This window comes from Erpetoichthys calabaricus, chromosome 10 (genome assembly GCF_900747795.2).
Source record: "Erpetoichthys calabaricus chromosome 10, fErpCal1.3, whole genome shotgun sequence".
Taxonomy (NCBI): domain Eukaryota; kingdom Metazoa; phylum Chordata; class Cladistia; order Polypteriformes; family Polypteridae; genus Erpetoichthys; species Erpetoichthys calabaricus.
In genome coordinates this window covers 162,826,713-162,850,229 of record NC_041403.2, presented here as the reverse complement: position 1 = coordinate 162,850,229, position 23,517 = coordinate 162,826,713, and the positions used below count along the sequence as shown (strand labels likewise).

Below are 23,517 nucleotides of genomic sequence, written 5' to 3'. Positions count from 1 at the left end.
TAACGGCCCACGCCCGTGGTTCTCTCACCTCTCATTCGTCTGAATGCTTTTGTCAGACGCAGTTCCTGCGCTCTCATCTCTTATAAATTTTTTCTTTTTCTTCAATTTAAGTTCCCAATAAAAGAAGACTTATTATGTCCAAATCTTATTAAAGACTTTCATCCTGAAGAGTTATCAACAGAACAAATGAGTACACGGGCAATCCTAGCACCGAGAAATGATGAAGTCAAATGAATTAACACGAAAAATGTCGATCAGTTACACGGCAAATTGGTTAAATGCGTATCAATATTCTCCGCTGAAACAGTTGGTGGTGATGGTGTGGAAGATGAACACATCAACTTATAATATCCCATAGAATATCTTTAACCATTAGCATCGTCCGGCCGAATTACTGTTGAAAAAAGAATGTATCGTAATGTTATTGTGTAATTTATGTCTGAGTGATGGGCTATGCAATAGGACAAGGTTAATTGTATTCCAAATTGGTTGAAGAATTCTGACATGTAAAATTTTAACAGGCGACAAGAAAGATAATGTAGTACATCTTCAGGGGATAACATCAGACACCAAAGGAGATCTTGATATGCCATTCGTATTAAAATGTTTACAGTTTCCCATTTGAATAGCTTTTGCTAAGACAATTAATAAATTAGAGGCACAAACATTCAAAAAAGTCATTTATTTATTAGAGAGAAAGAAACGACATTCACTCACGGGCAGTTATACGTTGCATTGTCATGATGTAACTCCAAACACGGAATCAAAATTCAGTACAATACTGACGAAAAGTTAATTCCAAATATTGTTTTTCCTGAAGTTTTACAGTAAAAGTGTAAGTTTAAAAAGCATTGGTGTGTTAATTTCAAAGCCAAACAGCACAAAAATGTATAATGCAACGAATACCTCTAACGCAACATGAAACATCATTTTCTTTCAATTGATTATGTTTTACTATTCCTTACTGTGGTTAATTACTCACTGTAATGTAAAATTGTTAGTTCTATTATGCATATATAACAATTCCCATGAAAATAAAAATTTGTTTAAATTGTACATCCGCTTCTTCATATGTGAGCGGCAGAGCAGCGAAGTGGCTAGTGCATAACAGGGGTTGGTGAGTGCAGCGAGCAGGGGGTCAGAGCCCCCTAGTTATAAATAATAAACGTCCCTGTGACCCCACTCTGAAAAAGCGGATTTAGAAAATGAATGGATGGACAGGTTTACAAACATTTATATACGATGTGGACGCTAGGGGTGACTGTCAGACCCTTAAATCCAACAGACAGACATGCAGGACACGGGGTAAAAGCACCAAGAAGTATTTTTAATGAACTTTTCTTCTTGTACAGTGCCCCCACAAGCACCACAGCCACAATAGACAATCAAATAAACACAATTAGTACAAAATTTCTTCTCTCTCTTTCTCCTTACCACCTCCCAGCAAGCTTTGTCCACCTCCTCCCGACTCTGGCTCACCTGCTGGGTTCACAGTAGTCCTTTAAATAGTGCCCGACCCGGATGTGCTTCTGCTCTTCCATCCACGTGACTGGCCAGCACTTCCGGTTCAGATGGAGAAGGCAAGTCCTCATGATCCACTAAGTTGATCCACTAGTACTTCTGGGCTAGATGAGAACTTCGTTTCCCACCATCTTCCCTACGGTACCCAGCAGGGCTGTGTTGCCGAACTCCATGTCCCATAGTGCCCTGCGGGAATCTGGGGCACCGCTGCAGTCCAGGGAAGCTGCCATCTAGAGTCTTGGAGGAGGCAGTGTCCTAAAACAGCTGCCTTCCTCCATTTTTTCATCTCAGGGGTATCCTGGCCGGGCTGAGCTGCCCGCCGTCTCTTACAAAGAGAAAAGAAAATCTTAGATTGCCAGTCGGCCTCATTTTTTTATTTCTTGTTGTTTCATTCATTGTCTTTAGGAAGCATAACATGTAGTTATAAAAGGCCTCCTACAAGGTCTGAGTTATTACTAAACTGCTTTAGTTCCTTTAGCAAAGCCAGCACATTTGCTTAGAAAAACGGCCTACAGCACGAGAGAGGAAGTAGTGGAAGATCCTATCAGGTCTTGTGTACCTGTAAAATGTCTTTCGTCTGTCACCTTGTTCACACTTGGCTTAACAACATTATGTCAACTCTGTGACATTATCCTCACATTTTTTTTTCAGCAAGGAATGTCACCATTATTGGTCCCCCTGGTCGAGTGAATGTGGGCGAAGTTGTAGAGTTACAGTGTGAAGCCAACAACTACAATGATGGTACATTCATGTGGATGAAAAACGGCGAGGCCATTCCTCAGGACCACTTTACTATTGCCGGTACTGGTACCCGGCACACAAGTCGTCTGACTCTGCAGACTGAGAAAGGTGACATCCGATCAGCCGTCCAATGTGTGCAGGGCAAAAATGAAGAACAGAGGATGTCTGAAGTGTTCAACCTGAGCTCGGTCATTACAGGTATGCAGAGGGTAAAGATGTTGGTGCATCACATCACATCACGTAACGTAGCGTAACATTCTAAACAAATCTTTAATCCAATGCAGGGTCCAACAGTCCATCACAGGGCCCATTCACACTCACACACGCACAAACTTGTTCTGCCAGTTTGAAATCACCAACGATATTTTTAATTGCTCACCTTTTGTAGAAGTGGGTGGAAAACCAGACGTCCCTGGAAAAAACAATAAAGCCCTCTCAGACACTGGGAAAACATTTGTGAGATCCACATGGACAACATCCGGACACTGAAGGTTCTGGATCTGGTGTTAACCACTCTGTCACCGTGACACCTTAAATGAGGGACACCAATTTATGTGCCATCCTTAGTATGTGTAAATTCTGACTCTGTTTTACATTCCACCTTAACAAAAAAACGAAAAGGACAAGTGTCTGTGTGCCAAGGTGCTCATCCGGTTGCTGCGTCTCTTCTCCAACAGATGGCGCATCACAAACCTCAGCACTGCATTCACAAATCCCATACCAAATGGCACCTGTACTATCTCTAATGGAGAATGTAAAAGGTTTGAATGGAAGGACCGGGAGAATAACGTAGTCAAAGAAAAATCAAAGGAATCGATTGACAAAACTCATAATGCAAAACCAAAATTCAAAGTTTTAATTTATGTTGGGATCTAATACCAAAATAACAAAGAGAGAATTGCATGTGATCGCCAGGACAGTTTGGGGCTTATGAGGAGTGACCTAATACAGTATACTGTCACTCTAGTTGACGTCATCAACTCATACTCCCAGTGCATGATGGGTGCATGAGTGAGTCAAAGGGTAACACAAGGCTCTCCGAATGCCCCAAATGGGAGTGAAATGGCATTGAAAATAACGTTATTAAATTAACAACCATAAAATGAACTACCCAAACAAAACATAAACATCAAAAATGGATTCTCTGGGTATGAAAACCCCAGAACAGTTGAAAAGATAGGGGCGACTGTACAATGGCTGACCCTTCGCTCTGATACCCCAAAGGGTCATGCAAAAAGATAATTTCACAAAGCATATCAAATCAAAAGATGAACTTTTAGGCTTAAAAAGTGCTAAAAAAAAAAAATATAAAAATTAATCAGAACAGTGCCATCTGTTGGAATGACAAATGCAATGCATTTAATTACTGCATTGCATTCTGAAATGCATTCCAATAGTGCACTGCAAATGTGAACACTAAGGTCTACGTTGACTCATTTCAACTCGTCTCAGACGGAGTATGTAAAAAATTCATGGGTGCAGTTTAACTATCAGTTGTGAAGGTAGACACCGGTAGCAGCCATGTGGTGTAGTGGTTAACGCTTTGCACTTCAAATCCTGAGTCTGTGGACTCAAATCCCACTAGTGACACCACTCTGTGACCACGACCAAGTCACTTCATCTGCCTGTGCAATAAGTAAAACAGAAGAAATGTCACCAATTGTACCTGAAATGTGGTAGGTATATTGCCAAAAGGATTGGGACGCCTGCCTTTACACACACGTGAACTTTAATGATATCCCATTCTTAATACATAGGCTTTAATATGGAGTTGGCCCACCATTTGCAGCTACAAAAGCTTCGGCTCTTCTGGGAAGGCTTTCTACAAGGTGAATTTCCCCTTGGGATTAATAAAGTATCCATCTATCAATCTAGGAGTGCATTTATGGAAATTTGTGACCAGGAGAGCATTTGTGAGGTCAGGCACTGATGTTGGCTCACAATCTCCACTGTAATTCATTCCAAAGGTGTTCCGTCGGGTTCTTTCACAAATGTTTGTAGAAGCTGTCTTCATGACTAGGGGCTTGATTTGATACACCTGTGACCATGGAAATGATTGGAATCCCTGAATTCAATGATTTGGAGGGGGGGGGGGCATCCCAATGCTTTTGGCAGTATAGATACAGTAAGTAACTGTAAGGAGCTGCTCTGTCTCCCTCTTAATGGCGAACTAATGATTTGAAATTTCATCCGAAATCACTCCATCAATGTTGGTTCAAGTTTGCAACAGACTGGCCAGTTAGCAACTCCAAAACATGATTTACCCACAAAGTCAGTAATAGAAATGATAAAATTCACTCTGACACATAATCTATTCTCTTTTGGACAAGATTGCTACTTGCAACAAATGGGGACTGCAATAGGCTGTCGGTTTGCACCTCACTATGCAAATCTTTTTATGGCAAAATTGGAGGAAGATTTCATGTCAATGTGCATCGTAAAACCAATGTTGTATCTCCGTTACATAGATGACATCTTCATAATCTGGACTGCCAGTGAGAAGGACCTCCTCCATTTTCATAATGAATAGAATTGTTTTCACCCCAACATAAAGCTGAAGCTGAATTACTCAAAAACAGAAGTCAGCTTCCTTGACACCACCATTCAACTGAAAGACAACACCCTTGTAACTTCTGTTTTTCACAAACCGACAGACAGAAGGACCTACCTGAAAAGTGATAGCTTCCACCCCAAGCATATAAGGCACTCCATTATTTTCAGCCAAGCAATACGGTACAATCGTATTTGCTCAGACCTGACAGACCGGGATCAACAACTGCAGGAGCTCAGACAAGATTTCATCAGACAAGGTTACACCCCCAAAACAAACAGACACTCAAATAAGAAGAGCTACTGCCATACCCAGAGACAACCTTCTGGAATATAAAAACAAAGACAACAAGAACCGCATCCCCCTTGTTGTCACCTACAACCCACATCTTGAAACACTTTGAAAAATTATAAAAGAACTTCAGCCAGTACTAAACAATGACCAAACACTGAGTCACTTGACTAGCCTTTGTATGTAGAAAATGTATTTATACTGGAACAGTAAAACATATATTACTGGAGTGTGCTGCATCTGAGGAGCAAAAGAGACGTCTTTCCTGAACCTCCCCTCCTGGCATACAGACAACCACCAAACCTTCAACAACTAATTGTCCGAAGCTCCCTAAGTGAACCAACAGAAAATGGCACATCTCCATGCCTACAGAAAAGATGCAAAACATGTGCCCACATCTATGATCCAGACCATATAGTTATACCACACTGCCGACTTGAACATCACATAAAGGGATCATTTTCCTGCAGATCATCTAATGTAGTCTACCTAATTTTCTGCATGAAATGTCCTGACACTGCACTCTATGTGGGAGAAACTGGACAAACACTCTGCCAGAGAATACATTTACACAGGTTCTACATTAAACATGGCAACACAGATGTTCCTGTAGCGGCCCACTTCAACAGCCATGGACACTGTGAGAGGGACTTTAAAGTCACAGTGCTTATGGGCAACTTCAAAACACAGCAAGAGAGAAAAGAATGGGAAGTTAAACTCATGCTAAAATTTAATACATTACAACATGGATTGAATAGAGACATGGGTCTTATGGCCAGGTATGAGGATTGTTTACATCTCTCAGAATGACGGACAACCCGACTACAGACCCACATTGTTTTGAAAAAACTCATTACAAACTTCAAAATACTTTATTGGACAGTTATCTTATCCAGAGATTTTGACAATACATTGTTCTTTTCTCTTTTGTTAAATTAACCCTAGCCTGAATGAATCTATTAATTTTTTACATTTAAAATTTCTCATTTAAAGATTTTCCAATGTTGTTTCTTATCCTAGAGTGTGTATATAAACATAGGGAACTTCAGTCTCTGTATTACATCTTGCCTGAAGAAGGGCCTGAGTTGCCTCGAAAGCTTGCATATTGTAATCTTTTTAGTTAGCCAATAAAAGGTGTCATTTTGCTTGGCTTTTCTCTACATTCATAATGGCTAACACGGTACAACACCCTAGTACTTAGCAACAAATGAGAGAATGACTTAACGGATTTCGATCGTTTTTTATTCTTCAATTTACTTGAACATTCCAGTTGATTTTGCAAGTTCTCTCATCATGCTAAGAATCATAGTTCGCTGGCAGGAGCAATATATTCACACTAATCCGAGACAGAGGCTGCGGGCTGAGGGGAGGGGGGAAGCGTGACGTCAGGAGTGGGGAGCCAGGCAGGGCCCAGCCTCACTGTCCTGTTTCACTACTACGCAATCAAAGCCATGGGGGACATCTACTCTTGGATAAAGATGTCGGACAGATAAATCACTAGAAAGAGCTACTCTGTCTCCCTTAGCCCATGTGCTCCCCTTTCTCAATGATTTGCAATGTCACTCCATCAATGTTGGTTCAAGTTTGTATCAGACTGGTCAGTGAGGTTGGGAACATGCACTAATACAGCGTGTCACCACACCCACTACACAACGGACCACCCGGATTGGGACCCGAGTGCTGCCGTGCAATGGGTGGCACTTCAGCACCACACTGGAACAGTGTGAAGTTTATTTTAACGGTGGCTGGAGTGCAGGGCAGGGCTGATTAGCGTCACTCCCAGGATGAAGCAGTTGCTGGTTTAAGGGCTTTGCTCAAGGGCCCAAAGGAGAGGAATCACTTCTGGCATTTATGGGATTCGAACCTGCGACCTTCCAGCCAATTAGCAACCCCAGAAAAGTCAACCTGTCATTAAAGTTTAACACACAGCACATCAGGTGTGTTGACATCACAGGTCATTATTTCAAAACACTCATAACAGAACAAACATATTGCTAAAGACCGAGAGCATTATGCAGTGCAGAAACATCTTAGATTTAATTTATAAATTACGTTACTCAAAGTTATTCATATTTTTTAAACTTAGAACAAGATGACTGATATTCTTTTCATTTTTGTTTTTTCCAAGTGATGCCACGTTTACAAATTCAAGGAAGCCCTGATACAAGGAACAGCTTATTGGGCAAGTATTCATGCCGAGTCGATGGCTTTTATCCTGAAGACATCCTGGTCTCCTGGACCCTTGGGAGAAACAAGATCCCAGCATGCTGTGAGAAGGCCCAGGGTGACATTGATGGTGCGTTCAGCACCACCTGCCATATTACAATTGCCTTGGCACAGATTTCCTCGGGAGCCGTGCTGCAGTGTCACGCCGGTTATCATGCTCACTGTTGAGAGTGGGCCAAGCGTCGTTACCCCAGAAGGAGACCACCACCTAAGCTGAGGCCTTGACTTGTATGTGTGAAAGGACATCAGAAGAATATTTAAGAGTCACTTGACTAGCTTTTGTATGTAGAAAATGTATTTATACTGGAACAGTAAAGCATATATTACTGGAGTGTGCTGCATCTGAGGAGCAAAAGAGACGTCTTTTTCATCTATGGAACAGGAGGATATTTTTACAATGGAAAGTACTGTATATTAGGACAGTGTTGGCAATATAGTGTATCGAAATGCTTACTTAATTTTTTAAAAAATGTATTATTTGAGTTTTTTTTTTAAAACTTTCACCAACAACCAGCCCAAAGGTAGGGTGTGCTTCCCAGGTCTCTACTTCACACTCCAGCTCAGTAGGTGACGGTGATGCACCATTTACATTGGTCTCTGAAATGTTATAAAAACCCACAAGGAGAAGAAGAGGAGTACAATTAGTTCATAACACAGAGCTAATAACATAGTTCATAACACAGAGGGGTCCTCAGAGGTGCAGTCATTGTTAGTATTTAGGGAGAATAGCAGTAGGGAGACCTCACATCCCAGGGTGGGCAGCGGTGCAGATTGCGCAGGAGCAAGAGGTGAGTTTCCCCAGTTTCATTGGATGTTTCCTATTTGTCAGGAAATCGGTATTAGATAGATAGATAGATAGATAGATAGATAGATAGATAGATAGATAGATAGATAGATAGATAGATAGATAGATAGATAGATAGATAGATAGATAGATAGATAGATAGATAGATAGATAGATAGATAGATAGATCTTTAGATAGATATGAAAGGCACTATATAATAAATAGATAGATAGATAGATAGATAGATAGATAGATAGATAGATAGATAGATAGATAGATAGATAGATAGATAGATAGATAGATAGATAGATAGATAGATAGATCTTTATTGTCATTGTCACTTTTACAAAGGAACAACGAAATTGAAGGTGCAATTGACTCAGTGTGAGGAATAAGAGTTAAAAAGACAAAAAGACAAGAAGAGAGAAAATAATAACAAACCGAAGAGTAATAAATATACAAATTGCACTTGTTGACTTAAGGTCTATTTTGCACATTGGTAGAATGATATAGAGCAGTTTTATTCTGAGTTCAGGGCCATGATTGCTTTCGGATAAAAGCTGTTTTTAAGGCGGTTTGTCCTAGTTTTTATAGCTCTGTATCTCTTGCCCGATGGCAAAAGCTGGCAGAGGCAATGACCGGGATGTGATGAGTCCTGTGAAATGTCAATTGCTTTTTTTCGGCATCGGGACGTGTAGATTTGTTCCAGAGTGGGGAGGGTACAACCAATTGTTCTCTCCGCTGTCCTGACGACCCTGTGGAGCACTTTCTTTTCTGAGGAAGTGCAGCTGCCGTACCACACACACAGTCCGTACGTGAGCACACTCTCGATGGAACAGTGATAAAAAGCAAGCAGCAGATTTTTTGGGAGATGGTTCTTTCTGAGAATTCTCAGAAAATACAGTCTCTGCTGCGCCTTCTTTAGCAGCTCCTTGGTGTTGGCGCTCCAGGTCAGGTCATCCTCCAGCTCCATACCCAGAAACCTGAACACCGGGACCCTCTCCACACAGGCCCCGCCAATGATGAGTGGCTGGATGTCAGTTTTGTTTTTCCTAAAGTCAATAACAAGCTCCTTTGTTTTTTTGGTGTTGAGGAGCAGGTTATTGACTGTGCACCACTCTGACAGTCGCTCCACCTCGTCTCTGTATGCCAGCTCACCCTCCTTGCCCGAGATGAGTCCGACCACCGTCGTGTCATCCACGAACTTTATAATCTTGTTGCTATGGTGAGTGGGGACACAGTCATATGTATAGAGGGTGTAGAGGAGTGGGCTGAGCACACAACCCTGCGGCGTCCCGGTGTTGAGGCTGAGAGCAGTGGATGTGTGGAGACCCAGCCTGACCCTCTGGGAGCGACCCGACAGGAAGTCCAGTATCCAACTGCAGGTGAGTGATGGAAGTCCCAGATCTGCCAGTTTGGACACCAGTCGTTGTGGGAGGATGGTGTTAAATGCCGAGCTGAAGTCTACAAAAAGCAGTCTGGTGTAACTCCCCTGCTGCTCCAGGTGGGTCAGGGCAGCATGAAGGGCTGTGGCCTCAGCATCCTCTTTGCTTTGTAAGCAAATTGAAATGGGTCCAGGTCTGCTGGCAGGCAGGCGATGATATGACCCCGCACCAGTTTCTCAAAGCACTTCATGATGACAGATGTGAGTGCCACTGGGCGAAAATCATTCAGACTGTTCGTGTTGGATTTTTTCGGTAGCGGAACAATGACTGAGGACTTGAGGCAGGATGGGACAGTGGCCTGGGACAGGGACTGTTTGAAAATCCTGGTGAAGATTCCGGCCAGTTGATCTGCACAGTCTTTCAGCACCCATCCAGCCACACCGTCGGGTCCTGCAGCCTTCCTTGGGTTCACCTTCCTCATCACCCGCCTCACCTCACACTCTTCCACTGTGAGTATATTGCTGTTGTGAACAGGCTGTTGTGATGGAGCTGCTGTTGGTGTCACCTCAAAGCGGGCAAAGAAGATGTTCAGCTCCTCTGCCAGAGAAACGTCTCCCTCAGCGGCCAAGGAGTTGCTGGATTTGTAGCCGGTGATGTGCTGGACACCCTGCCACACCTGCCTGGTGTAGTTACTCCTCAGATGGTCTTCTATCCTCCTTCTGTATGCTACCTTGGCCTCTCGGATGCCTCTCTTCAGGTTCGCTCTGGCTACACTGTAAAGAGCCCCATCCCCAGACCTGAAAGCAGTATTCCTAGCTTTCAGCAGACTCTGGACATCCCTCATCATCCAGGGCTTCCTGTTAGGATAAATCCTTATGCGTCTGTCCCTGGTGACGTTGTCCATGCAGAACCTGATGTAATCCAGGACTGCCGTAGTGTGGTTCTCCAAGTCTTGGTGATAGAAAACCTCCCAATCGGTTCTCTGGAAGCAGTCCTGCAACTGATAGGTTTGGTCAGGGACGGAAAGCAGGGTGGGTGTGGAGCGGAGGAGTTCAGGGATGATTGTGTTAAATTCCGATTTGAAATCCAGAAGCAGAATCCTCACGTAGGTCCCTGGGTTGTTGAGATGCTGCAGGATGTAATGGAGACCCAGACTGACTGTATCAGAAAGCTGAAGGCGGTCCAACGTTGGAATTGTGCAGTGGCGGGCCATCAGGGCCTTCAAGGCCTTCTCTGCTGGGCTAAAAAAATATCTGAATCACAAACTAATGTTAATTATATTTTGTCCATGAATACTTATTAAATAATTCCAAATAGTTTGTCCGCTTCCTTTCATAGCTTTTCCGATGGCTGTGCTGCTTCCAGACATGTATTTTTCATATTAAAGCATTTAACCAATCACATTTCAGCCATCATTTGTTGCCAGGCAGGGTCAAAGTCAAAGAAGTCTGCCAGGAGGCCTTCACAATCCGTTCTGCAGGCCCTCTAACACAAAATAAATGTTAAACTGTTGCTTCAACCAATCAGATTTTGAGATGGTTTCACTAGGGCCCTCTAGCAGGCGTATGGCAACGTCACCGTATTCAGACCCGTTGATTGGATAGGATGGTGTAATATAAAAATCTGAATGAGAGCATCATTGGGCAGCTGTACACATTGGTATGTTTGGCGGTGAGCATTCCCGTGTCCACTGCTTCTGTCGAGCGGACATTTTCAGCCCTAAAGCGAATTAAAACTTACGCCAGAAATACGACAGGGCAGGTTTGACTTTCAGCATTAGCTTCGATGGCGATAGAAAGGGACTTCATGATGGAACTGAAGTGCGCGGATAATCTGTACGACAGAGTAATTGAACTGTTTTTGAGGAAAGAGAGGAGGATGGATTTTGTTAACAAATAATCTGAATTTTTGGTGAGTAAAATGTTACGATTTTCCTAAATAATGTTGCAAGTTTATGAGTTATTATTGATGTTATTGATGTTTTTTATGTGTGTCACGAGCTGTAGCTGCAGTAGAAAGGAACTTGTTCACCCCTGGTTTGTCTGTTCAATAAAGGCATTTGTTGTGGCTACAGGAGTTATCTATCTGCCATGCAATGGCTCTTTATACTGTATTTCTGCATATTAAGATGGTTTTTATAACCATAAATTAGTTTTTGAGGGGCGGGTTGATTCAGACGGAGCACTACTGAAGGCCTAGGTGTGAAATGCACAGTCCGCCACTGGAATTGTGACAATCCAATAAAAAAAGAGGCTGAAGTTTCTTCCAAGAAAAAAGACACCAAAAGAATAAAAAGAAAAATCAAATACACACAGCAAACGTTACGAGCACTAAGGTCCTTGCACTCATTCATCATTCTTCACCCAATGGTCGCTGCCACTCTGTAAATACATCGGAGGTTCTCTCCAGTTGTGTAATAAGTTTCTTTGATTTTATTTTTATAAAATTCATGATATATAATTAATAATAATTCTTTGCATTTATATAGCGCTTTTCTCACTAATCAAAGCGCTCAGCAATTGCAGGTTAAGGGCCTTGCTCAAGTGCCCAACGGAGCAGAGTCTCTTTTTTGCATTTATGGGATTCGAACCGGCAACCTTCCGATTGCCAGTGCAGATCCCTACCCTCATATGGACAACTACCATTTTGCCCTTCATCTGACATTTTGTTTGGCTGTCATCACATTAATTCTCTTTCCTTCCACTGTGCACATTCAAAAGTTGATGATGAACTCCGTCGTCTCCACCAGTTCACTTGCTCCAACACCAATATCACTGCTTAGAGCTTGTCCTTCTATCCTTATGACTCTTATTCCTAGTGTTATAAGCGGCTGCTATATTTTTGGCTTGGTTTCCTCTTTCTTTCATTTTTTGAAACTGCTGTGGTCACCCCTACTCTCAAAAAAACTCTTCCTTAATTCTGCAATTCTTAGAAATTACAGACCTGTCATCTCCACCCTTCCTTTCGCTTTCAAAAGTTCTTGAGAAAGTCGTGGCCTTTGACTTGCAGGCACAAATGTCTAGTGACAATCTGTAGGAGTCTTTCTGGTCAGGTTGTACGAATGACCTTCTCCGATCTGGTGACTCTGATCTTGTTGATCTCAGTGCTGCATTGGATACAATTAATCATAACATTAAAAAACTCTCCCATTTCTCATCTCACCATGAAATGTGTGATGCTGCCTTAATCTTTGTAAGTGTCAGGTGGGATTGTCCTTCACCAGAATGGAAGTGACGGGGGAGATAGCTTTATTAGAATGCAAACTCCCTCAATATGACAGAGGGCAGTGCTCCTATGTTGCTACTCCCATATAGCAAAGCATGCTAGGAATTGGAGTCCACCTGGTGCAGGAATGGACCATCCCAATTTCATGAAACATCATCCTGACATCCTCCTCCAGACCTTATCCAAACACCGGAAGTGTCCAGAGTCTGGCTGAAAAGGAGCCCTCTGCCTTACATCATGGCGTTAGAAGGCAGCACTCATCAGAAGAAGCACAAGGAGTAAGAGCACTGTTATTATATTCTACAATTGTGTTAACATCGGTTCTGTTCATTATGACAGTCCTTGTGACAAATAAAAACCCTTTATTTGAACCCGGGTATTTGTTGGGTGATATTGTGTCTGAGGCTTGGGGGCTTTGTGGTGCTCCCATGTGGTTACACCGTGTTCAGGTCCTACCCTACTGACATCTTACCTATTCATTCCTATTCTATTCTAAGTCCTTCGATGCTCTAGGTTCACCAGGTGTCCCACAAGGCTCTCTTCTAGGTCCTCTTTTGTTTACCTTTTGCTCGCTTCCACTGAGCTCAATTATTTGGCCACATAGTTTGAAAATTTCATTTTTATGTTGACGACATCCTAGTATTCCCTTCTAACCTTCTTTCTGATTAACTGCCTCTGGGCTCTTCAGCCTTTAATTATCTTTTGTAAATGAGAATAAGAAAATCATCTTGGTAAGGTCCAAAGCTGCTATCTCAAACGTCTGTGATTTTTCCGGTTAACTTAGATGGTATTACAGTAGTCTTGTGGGGGCCAGATGTGATTCTCAAGTGAAAGTACACATCAGAGGCAACTCATTTAACAGTTTGTAGTGAAGGACGGAGATGTCCACCCTTGGTGTTCTTGCTGAAACTTCTTCTTCTTCTTCTTTCAGCTGCTCCCATTAGGGGTCACCACAGCATATCATCTGTTTCCATCTCTTCCTGTCCTCTCCATCTTGCTCCATTACACCCATCACCTGCATGTTCCTCTTATTCCACATCCATAAACCTTCTCTTAGGCCTTCCTCTTTTTCTCTTGCCTGGCAGCTCTATCCTTAGTACCCTTCTCCCAATATACCCCTCATCTCTCCTCTGCACATGTCCAAACCAACGCAATCTCGCCTCTCTGACTTTGTCTACCAACCTGAGCTGACCCTCTAATGTCCTCATTTCTAATCCTGTCCATCCTTGTCACACTCAATGCAAATCTTAACATCTTTAACTCTGCCACCTCCAGCTCTGTCTCCTGTGCCACCGTCTCCAGCCCATATAACACAGCTGGTCTCACTACCATCCTGTAGACCTTCCTTTTCACTCTTGCTGGTATTCGTCCATCACAAATCACTCCTGACACTCTTCTCTACCCATTCCACCCTGCCTGCACTCTGTTCTTCACTTCTCTTCCACAATCCCCGTTACTGTACATCTGTAAATCAGGTCTGCAGTAATTGTTAGCATACTGGCAGTAGAAATTACCTTGGTATTATGAAGAAACGTCTGCACAAAATAATCGTATAGCCGACCGCACATCTTAGTTTCTACTCAATTGGTGGACCTTCTATGGACAATTTAGAATACTTGCATCAATGTAACATTTCCGTTTTTTCCCCCCATTATTTTATATGTATTAAATGTGCCAAAACTCCTAAATCCTGTTTTTACTTTGTTATTCTGGGGTGCCCCGTAGGAAAATATTACTTCTCAAAGGTTGATCTTTGATTCCTCATGAAACTTAAAAGAGATTCTCATTTCTGCTCCATTTATGAATCAGCTTTGTCACCGATGTTTCTACTAAACTTCCTTAGGCTTAGACCAAAAGAAGAAGTGAGATACACCTGAGGTAAAAGGAGTCAAAACTGAGAATTTGGTTTGAAAAGCATGGCGTTATTCTGCGAAATCTCTTTCTAGTGTTGCTTTCACCTCTTTCAAGAATTCGTATTAGACTGATGCCTTTATCCAGTTGACTTACAACATTTGACAGGGTTACATTTACTTTACTTTTCCAATTGGAGCACAGGCAGATGAAGTGACTTGCTCATGGTCACTCACTGGTGTCAGTAGTGGGATTTGAATTGAGGTGCTACTTAACCCTTAATCCACTACAGTCGGTTCCCAGTGCATTTTGCCAGCACTCCAGAGCTGATCAGTCAATGCCGTACTTTCTCTGAGCAGCTCACTGCCGCCCCCTAGAGAATCAGCATCACTGTCCCTGGGATTCGGCTGCTGCACTAGACTGGCCTGCAAACATCAGCGTTGGCCTCTGTGTGCAGCCAGTTCAAGCGCAGTTGGCTCGGTGATTTACTGAATTTCATCAATGGCGTCAGTTGCACCTTGTACAAGTAATAATAGATTGTTCCAGTAGTTTTTTTTTTATAGTTTTTACAGTTCATTGGCAGTGTGTAACATGAACAGTTTTGCAGTAATTGTGATGCTCTTTGCATGAAAAAAATATGTGTGCCGTTAAAATTTCGCTTTTTCTCGGTGAATTGTGGCATTTCCTTAAAAAGTGTTGCAAAAAAGAATTTGGCATCCATTAACCAGTTTAACGGTTAATAAAGGTAAGTGACTAGCTCATGGTCACTCCTTGGTGTCAGTAGTGGGATTTGAATTCACAACCTCAGTGCTTGACGCCCAAAGTCTTAACCACTATGCTACACCGTCTGCCTTTTCTTTCCAAATGAGTCTGGCCTAATTGTAGCACAGCAATTTAAATCAGAGCAACTCAGAGGTTCTCAATCTGTGGGGTGGGCCCCCCTAGGAGGGTGCGAAGTAACAAAAAGGGGGGGCACAAAGATGTGAAAAAAAGAAAGCAAGAATCAAAAATATGAAAAATACATCGATTGAAACCAAAACAAATTAACTTAAACTACATTCTGATGCTAGAAAAATAAATATAGAGTTAGATAAATGTCGATAAAAGTTAAGTAGGTATAATATAATATGCATCTGTGATATATCCATCCATCCATCCATCCATTTTCCAACCCGCTGAATCCGAACACTGGGTCACGGGGGTCTGCTGGAGCCAATCCCAGCCAACACAGGGCACAAGGCAGGGAACCAATCCTGGGCAGGGTGCCAACCCACCGCAGGACACACACAAACACACCCACACAGCAAGCACACACTAGGGCCAATTTAGAATCGCCAATCCACCTAACCTGCATGTCTTTGGACTGTGGGAGGAAACCCACGCAGACACGGGGAGAACATGCAAACTCCACGCAGGGCGGACCCGGGACGCGAACCCAGGTCCCCAGATCTCCCAACTGCGAGGCAGCAGCGCTACCCACTGCGCCACCGTGCCGCCCCCTGTGATATATCATTAAATAAAAAAGAACTAATTGGTATTAGTGGGCTCCTTTCAAAAAAACGTTGGGGGGGGGGGGGGGGGGGGGGTTGCGATTAAAACTGTTATGAAAACTCGGGTCGCAAATACTTAAAGGTTGAGAAATGCTGGGGTAACTAATCGTATTATTCAGAAGCAAGGACTACAGCTTTGTAATCCTAGTAACGTGTTTTATTTACTACCATCTCACTGTATATTACTGAGCACACAATGCAAATACTTTGAATACTTTGGGCCCTTTGAAAAAATTATTTGGACAATCTGAGCCCTTTGTGTAACTTCACAGCTGAAACTCAAGAGGAGACCCTTCTGAGAGTACCGGGGTGAAGTTTTCAGGAGAACAAATCTGAGAAGCAGGAGAACAACTTCTTTATGATCTTATTGTTGTTGAGGAGAAGCCAAAAAGATGTTAAGGAGATCTCTTTTCTTAATTTTTTTATTCCTCAAGTGTTGCTTGATGTGGCAAAATGAACATAAACGATTTTAGCCACTAGGTTGTGGAAAAAAAAAGTGAAGGGGTCCGAGTATTTTCTGAATCCACTGTATATAAAACAATCTTTTTTATTCTTATTAGGGGTTTACATTGTTCCTGTCCTGCAGGCATTAGGCAGCAACAATTTAAGAAAAAAAGAAGAATCAAACATCTCATGAAGTTATAAAAACTGTTGCCTGCAAATCAAGGGGCGTTACACTCTGAATCTCCGATGTGGAAATGAGATTACAGCTGGACGTCACGGCGGGTGACAGGCTTCCTCCTATGACTGTGGCTCTTTTGAATTTCCTTTTTAATGCTTGATAATCTCTGAGTTGATCGAGATTATTTTTTTTTCTTATGCTCTCCACTTTCTCTTCCTAGGTTTAAGGATATCTTGCCTGAAGAAGGAGCCCGAGTTGCCTCGAACGCTTGCATTTTGTAAATCTTTCTAGTTAGCCAATAAGAAGTGTCACTAGGTTTAAGGAATATATTTTCATATGCTAATATATTACTTTTATACTCATTTTGTGCTCCTTCACTTGTCCAGCCATGTCGACCCTCGGCGTAGTGGTGACCTGCCTCATCTCCACGCTCGTCTGTGATTCTCAAGGTACAGTAAGTGACGCTACGTGAGCCGTAACCGACCTGCGCTGCGGATGAGAGTGTGAGAGAAGGTGACAGAAAGTGAGGCAATGGCAACTGTAAGCCTGAAAACTGCTGCTTCTTGGCTCTTTAAAATTCAGTTTTGCTGTTTAGGATGGAACATCTGAGAGCCGAAGCTACCGAGAAGAGGTCAAGCAGCAGCAAATCAGGGCAGATTTGGATGGATGGATGCTTTGCTGTTGCATTAAATACAAATGTGAGTTTCTGGCTTTCGAGTAGATGCTGAACTAGCAGTACAGAGCTGGTAGAACACTAAAAGGATGAATGACGTGACAGTGGATTGAATCTTTTTAAGGGAGAGTCCAAAACGTTTAGGGGTGAAATCATCTTGATCTTTCAGGCTCACTAACTCTTTAAAGGGTGATGGCCTATAGCACCTATATATGGGTGGTGCTTAGTTCTGCTCGCCACATTTGTTTTTTTATTGTTATTTTATTACCACGCTTTATATTAACTTCACCTGTTTGTTGCCTGGTACAAATTTTGTAATTGATATTTAACCCACTTCCTGTTGTCCAAATGATTTGAAATTCTGCACTCTTACTCACTCCCGACGACAATACAAGAATCAGTAATCAGTTTCAATAATTGATCAATTAATCCATGTTAATTAAGAAATGAAATTTTCATATGAAGAATAGTTCAAGATTTCAGCAATAGATGGCGCTAGTAACAGATAGAACTAAAACAAACCCAAGACTAAAACATTTAAAATAATATATATATAAAAAATACTTTTTAAAAACCACGCTTATATTAAGTTAAAGAGTGCACTAAAAAGTAAAAAAATAAGTCTCTCATACATCACTCGTAAAATAAAAGCGTGAGTGCTTTTCATCATTCAACATTCAAAAAACACTTTTTAAAATCTTAGCAAAAGCGCCCACCTTTTATTTGGATAGTGATGTATGAGTGACTTATTTTTTAATTATTAAACACTTTTAACTTGATATAAGTGTGTTTTTTAAAAAGTATATATATATATATAGTATATTATTTACTGTGCACTTCACGGGTGGCTGCATTCCGTACAAACCACATGCCTGCGTTTAGCTGTGACCCGCTAGATGGCAGTAAAAGTACTGGGCCGCGTTTCGGTCACATGTTTACATCTTGAGTGGAAGTCTGACGCTACTGTAGTTACTGCTGGGGTTTTATGAATATTTCGCTGGTGCATCTAATAATTTGGATGAGTAAGCGTTTGATTATCATTAAGTATTCATTCAGGAAATACACAGAAGCCATTTTTGGTATTTACAAAAGTGTTTCTTCTGTTTAGAGCCCTATTGGCTCTGAAGCTAGGGATATGCACTGACAATCGGAAGGTTGCCGGTTCGAATCCCGTAAATGCCAAAAGGGATTCTGCTCTGTTGGGCCCTTCAGCAAGGTCCTTAACCTGCAATTGCTGAGCGCTTTGAGTAGTGAGAAAAGCGCTATATAAATGCAAAGAATTATTATTATTTCCATATGATCAATGCAGCTCACCACCGCCCTTGAATAACATCGGTTACGGCTCGGTGAAGAGGTTTGTCTTATGAGGAAATTTACCGTTTGCTTTGTGAGCAAATCCCTTCTGACAATGAGACTGAAGTTCATTCCGACAATAGTGATAGCGATCCTACTTTTGTAAATAGTAATATGAATGATACCGGTAAATGTCAGTCATGCCTTCGACGACACATCAAAGAAAGAAAGAAGAAAGAAAAAGCCCAGTGTGCCCAGTGTGGATGGGCACTGTATGTATGTATAGTGCCACTGTGTTTGAAAGCAGGAGAGGAATGTTTGAAAAGCTGTCCTATCAGAGTAAACGGCCACAGTTAGGCTTCCTCCTGGGAACAAGAAGTGAGTTGCAGATAGAGACAAAATTAGAATTAAACGTTGTACTGTTTTTTGAGTGGATCAACAACGTTAGATTTTCTATTAGGGTTAGTTTTTATTCTCATTTAATTGCTAAAATTACATTTTCTTTTTGAAATAATACTGTCTTTTCAATGTTTTCATTTTTTTTTTGCTGATGTATTAATACTAAGCTTTTTATTTTTTGAAATCTTTCTTTTCGATATAAAATTCACGGACGGTGTTTCAGTGGGGCGATGGTTAATTAAAAGACCATATTTAATACCCCCCACCCCACACAATTGTTGTTTATGTGAAGTTATAAAATATGACTACAAGTGCAATATTAAAATAATAATATAACTGCATTGAAAGCCTCCAGAAATTACTTTGAGGGAATGTTTGTTCCTAATTATTTAAGCAATATATGTGCCCCTCAAAGAGGTAAGCCCGGACAGTTTTCTTATTGCTCCTCTTGTGTGGTGGGCATGTCCTGATAAAGAGGTCTGGTCAGATTGTTAATTTATGGCAGGGTTCTCAAATTCCGGTCCTGGAGGGCCGCAGTGGCTACAGGTTTTCATTCTTAACCCTTTTCTTAATTATTGACTTGTTTTTGCTGCTAATTAACTCCATTTCCATTCATTTTAATTGACTAGGGGGATTCGCTCCCTGATCACTTCGCTTGCAAACCTCCCTGCCTGTGCAACTTCACGTCTCTGCCACTCGCGTATGTGGATTTCACTTTCATCAAACAAGAAATCTTTTAATTCTCGCGGATACGCCTCTTTATTGGGTAGTAACACTACTTTTCCCTGATGGCAACACAAATTAGACAAGTCTCTGACTTAAGGTTTAAAGCCAAACAATATCTACATCCTTCTATCATATCACCTATGTCCATATATTCAATCTCTGTTCGCTTTTACCTTTTTGTCAATATCGCATTGAATTTTGATTCCGTGTTTGGAATTACATTGTGACAATGCAACATATAAGTGCCCATGAATTAAAATTGTTTCTTTCTCTCTACAAGAATGTGTCTGACAATAGCATTCATAGAAATGATTGAACTGTGTGCATAGTTGTAAATGTTTTAGATGTTAGCAGGATCTTTTCCAGATCTCTTTGCATAAAGTCTTGTCTCGCGGGGCTTGAAATTTTCTCTTGCGGGATTTCACTTTCAACAAACAACAAATCTTTTAATTCTCGCGGATACGCCTCTTCATTGGGAAGGAAAACTACTTTTCCATGATGGCAACACGAATTAGACGATCTACAAGTCTCTGACTAAACGTTTAAATCCAAACAATATATTTTGTCTCTTTTTGCTGTTCTGTTTTTTCACTGAGTAATAATTTCCATTTGTTTGTGCTAATGCTGATCTTCACTATCATTTTTTTAAGACTTTCGAATTTTCGTACATTCGTTATCTCTAACCTGCTCTGCATGTGTATTGCGCCAACGTTTTTGAATTCTTTACGACGTTCTACTTTATCATCTACTCTTTGTCTTTTATTTCTGGCCCCAGGCGTGGTTAAATCTTTTGGCACAAAGTCTCATCTCATGAGACATGAAAGTGTCTCTCTGACAAAATCACGTCTCGTCTCTCTTCACAAGATTTTAATTATTATAGAGAGACTTGTTTTTTCCCTGAATTTCTTCATCACTCCTCTGAATTACTTCATTTCTTTCCTTAAATGATACTCAAATATAAATGAAATGTGCAGTGTGTGAGCCAACAGAAGACCAACTCAGTCAGGGCCACAAACTCCAACCAATTACTTAATTAGGCGCCAATTCTCATTGTTAATTAAACTCGTTCTTTAACTCCATGGCGTGTTGCTGCTCTCGTTGTGCAACAGCAGACATTTCCGAATTTGTCTTTTCTAAGAGTGCTGGTAAAATGTTTTGTGGACCTGAGCAGATCAACATTCTTGAGACCTTCATCTTTCTTTATTTTCAGATATTGTATAATGAACAGAGTTGCTGGTCCTGTTTTGGCTCATTTTGTATCTCATTATAGTTGGGCAGCAAATTAAGGAAAAAGAAATGATCAAGGGGTCTGAGTCATCAAGAGCAAGTAAATTAAAATGAATTCAAAAGGAGTTAATTAGCAGCAAAAACAGGTCACAAGTTAAGAAAAGGGTTAGAATGAAAACCTGCAGCCACGGTGGTCTTCCAGGAGTTTGAGACCCCTGATTTAAGGTTTTCTCACAATTCTAGTTTCTGGTCAGTTTCTTTGTTCCAAATCGGGGAAGGATTTGTTGCTTTGTTTCAATTTCCAGTTAGTTTGGTCGCATTTTACACCTCAAACCTTCAAGCAAACTACACATATCAATGAGAACATCATTGGTGTGTCTTGGATGTCTTTCATTGGGCAGAACAACACTTTTTTTTTTTTCCCATGAAGGGGTGACAGTTTTCCATAGTTGTTTCCAATCGGAATAAAAAATCAAACAAGAGATCTCCTTCATATCTTTTTGGTTTCTCCTCGACAACAATTAGGTCGGAAAGAAATAAAATGGCAACGTTGCCTTTTGTTCTCACAAGGGTCTCCTCTTGAGTTTCAGTGGAGATCTCAGCAAAGTCATAGAATGGGCTCAGATCTGACAAATAATGTCCTGTCATTTTTTTGCAATTTGAAAATATTTACATTGTTTACGCAGCAATAGCTGATGAAATGTATGGACGGTAGTAATAAAGGACTTTACTGGGATTACAAAGCTATAGTTCTTGCATCTGAATAATACAATTAGCTCCTCTGATTTATATTGCTGTGCTCCAGTTAGGTGAGACTCCTTCTGGAAGAAATGGCAGGCAGTGTGGCTGTTTTGTCTTGGTAGAGCTCTCTATTCCTCTACTTTCCCCTTTTGTATTATTAATGTGTAGCCTTTGTCAGAATGACTCAAATCTCACAGACTTACCACTGTTTACAAGGTGTTGTACCATAGAACTTCTCCTCACCTTCCCTTCTACATTTATAACCTCAGGCAATTAGGTGTAGTAAAAGACAAGCAAGAGTTAAGTTACAATTTAAATAATGTATTATTGATAATATTCATAAAATAATAACAATATGCAAAGTACAAGTGAATCCTGGCAACCATACAACCTGATAAATGTTGATGTGTAGTTTCAGGTGACACACAGACTTGTAGTTACTTCAAATGTCTTTAGTTGGTCAGCTTTCTTCAGAACAGGCCGCATGCCTGTCTCAATATGGCTGCTGAGTTGTGCTCTTCATGGCAATGGTGTGACATTGAGATAGGGAGAGGTAAAGCGAGCAAATTTATAAACTCTCTGTCCAAACCCCACAGCCAGTGGGGCATCGTGGTACTTAATGGCTTCTGATAGATAGATAGATAGATAGATAGATAGATAGATAGATAGATAGATAGATAGATAGATAGATAGATAGATAGATAGATAGATAGATAGATAGATAGATAGATAGATAGATAGATAGATAGATAGAAAGAAAGGTATTATATAATAGATATGGTTATTTTCTCCACATGCTCTCTCACTACCCTCATGTCTTTTCATTTTTGGACATATGTATGTCACCTACAGTCTTCCTTTTTTTCTTTCTTGCAAAGCTCCTCTGTTGTACCCTGACAGCCAAACTGACTATCGCCTCCTGCTGGAAGGCCCCTCAGTTTGTTACTGTAGGGGCCTGGCGGTCACCCTTCAACAGTTTAATTCATCTTCAGTTGTCTGCAGTGAGGATTTATGGTGCCTTCAGCAAGATGTAATGTAGATGTAATTGATTACAGCTTGCCTGAAGAAGGGGCCTGAGTTGCCTCGAAAGCTTGCATTTTGTAATCTTTTTTAGTTAGCCAATAAAAGGTGTCATTTTGCTTGGCTTTTCTCTACATTTACTCAAATCAAATTTTAATCATTTTTGCAATTAACACTTAAACACTCTTTTCCTCCTCATGTTACAGCGTTAGGCATCTTTCAGCCGAAATATCCAGTGGAAGCTGTGGAGGGAAGCAACGCCATTTTATACTGCAGCATGCAACCAAGAACTTCATGGGACTTGGTGAGATGGTACAAAGGTGAGGGTAGCCAACGCACACACATCTTGTCGCGCCTGCCCAAAGCAGGTGACAGAAATGACGCTCGAGTGAAATGGTCAGAGAAGAATCTTGGGATTGAATTCACCATTATAATAGAAGGCGTCAAAATCAATGACACAGGAAAGTATTACTGCATTAAGTATAAAGATGGAAAGGGGGACACAATCGAAAAAGAAGGACCAGGAGTCACCCTGACTGTAAAAGGTGGGATACATTCTCTACTTTTTCTTTTTTTTTTAAAATTGTAAGTTGATTGAATTATGATAGAATAATGTGGTCTCGATAGCCTTGATAAACCATGCGAATGAGAAATCCTTCCCCACACTTGGCACCCTTTTATTGTTTCATT

The 23,517-nt window shown here is 41.2% G+C and overlaps 2 protein-coding genes across 4 annotated transcripts in view; both read left to right on the top strand.

Annotated features, from left to right (window-relative positions):
• The window catches only part of LOC114658480 (tyrosine-protein phosphatase non-receptor type substrate 1-like), a 38,123-nt gene extending 30,423 nt beyond the window's left edge, over window positions 1-7,700 (top strand). For all 3 annotated transcript variants that reach the window (XM_051932662.1, XM_051932661.1, XM_051932663.1), the window contains 2 exons: window positions 2,173-2,460; window positions 7,233-7,700. In XM_051932662.1, coding sequence (XP_051788622.1) covers window positions 2,173-2,460; window positions 7,233-7,498 — 554 coding nt within the window. In that variant the 3' untranslated portion in view covers window positions 7,499-7,700. The remainder of the gene's footprint in view (window positions 1-2,172; window positions 2,461-7,232) is intronic.
• LOC127529336 (tyrosine-protein phosphatase non-receptor type substrate 1-like) overlaps window positions 1-23,425 on the top strand; it is a 34,186-nt gene extending 10,761 nt beyond the window's left edge. The window contains exons 2-4 of the mRNA XM_051932475.1: window positions 17,064-17,197; window positions 23,034-23,372; window positions 23,418-23,425. Coding sequence (XP_051788435.1) covers window positions 17,137-17,197; window positions 23,034-23,372; window positions 23,418-23,425 — 408 coding nt within the window. The 5' untranslated portion in view covers window positions 17,064-17,136. The remainder of the gene's footprint in view (window positions 1-17,063; window positions 17,198-23,033; window positions 23,373-23,417) is intronic.
• Window positions 23,426-23,517: the final 92 nt, after the last annotated feature.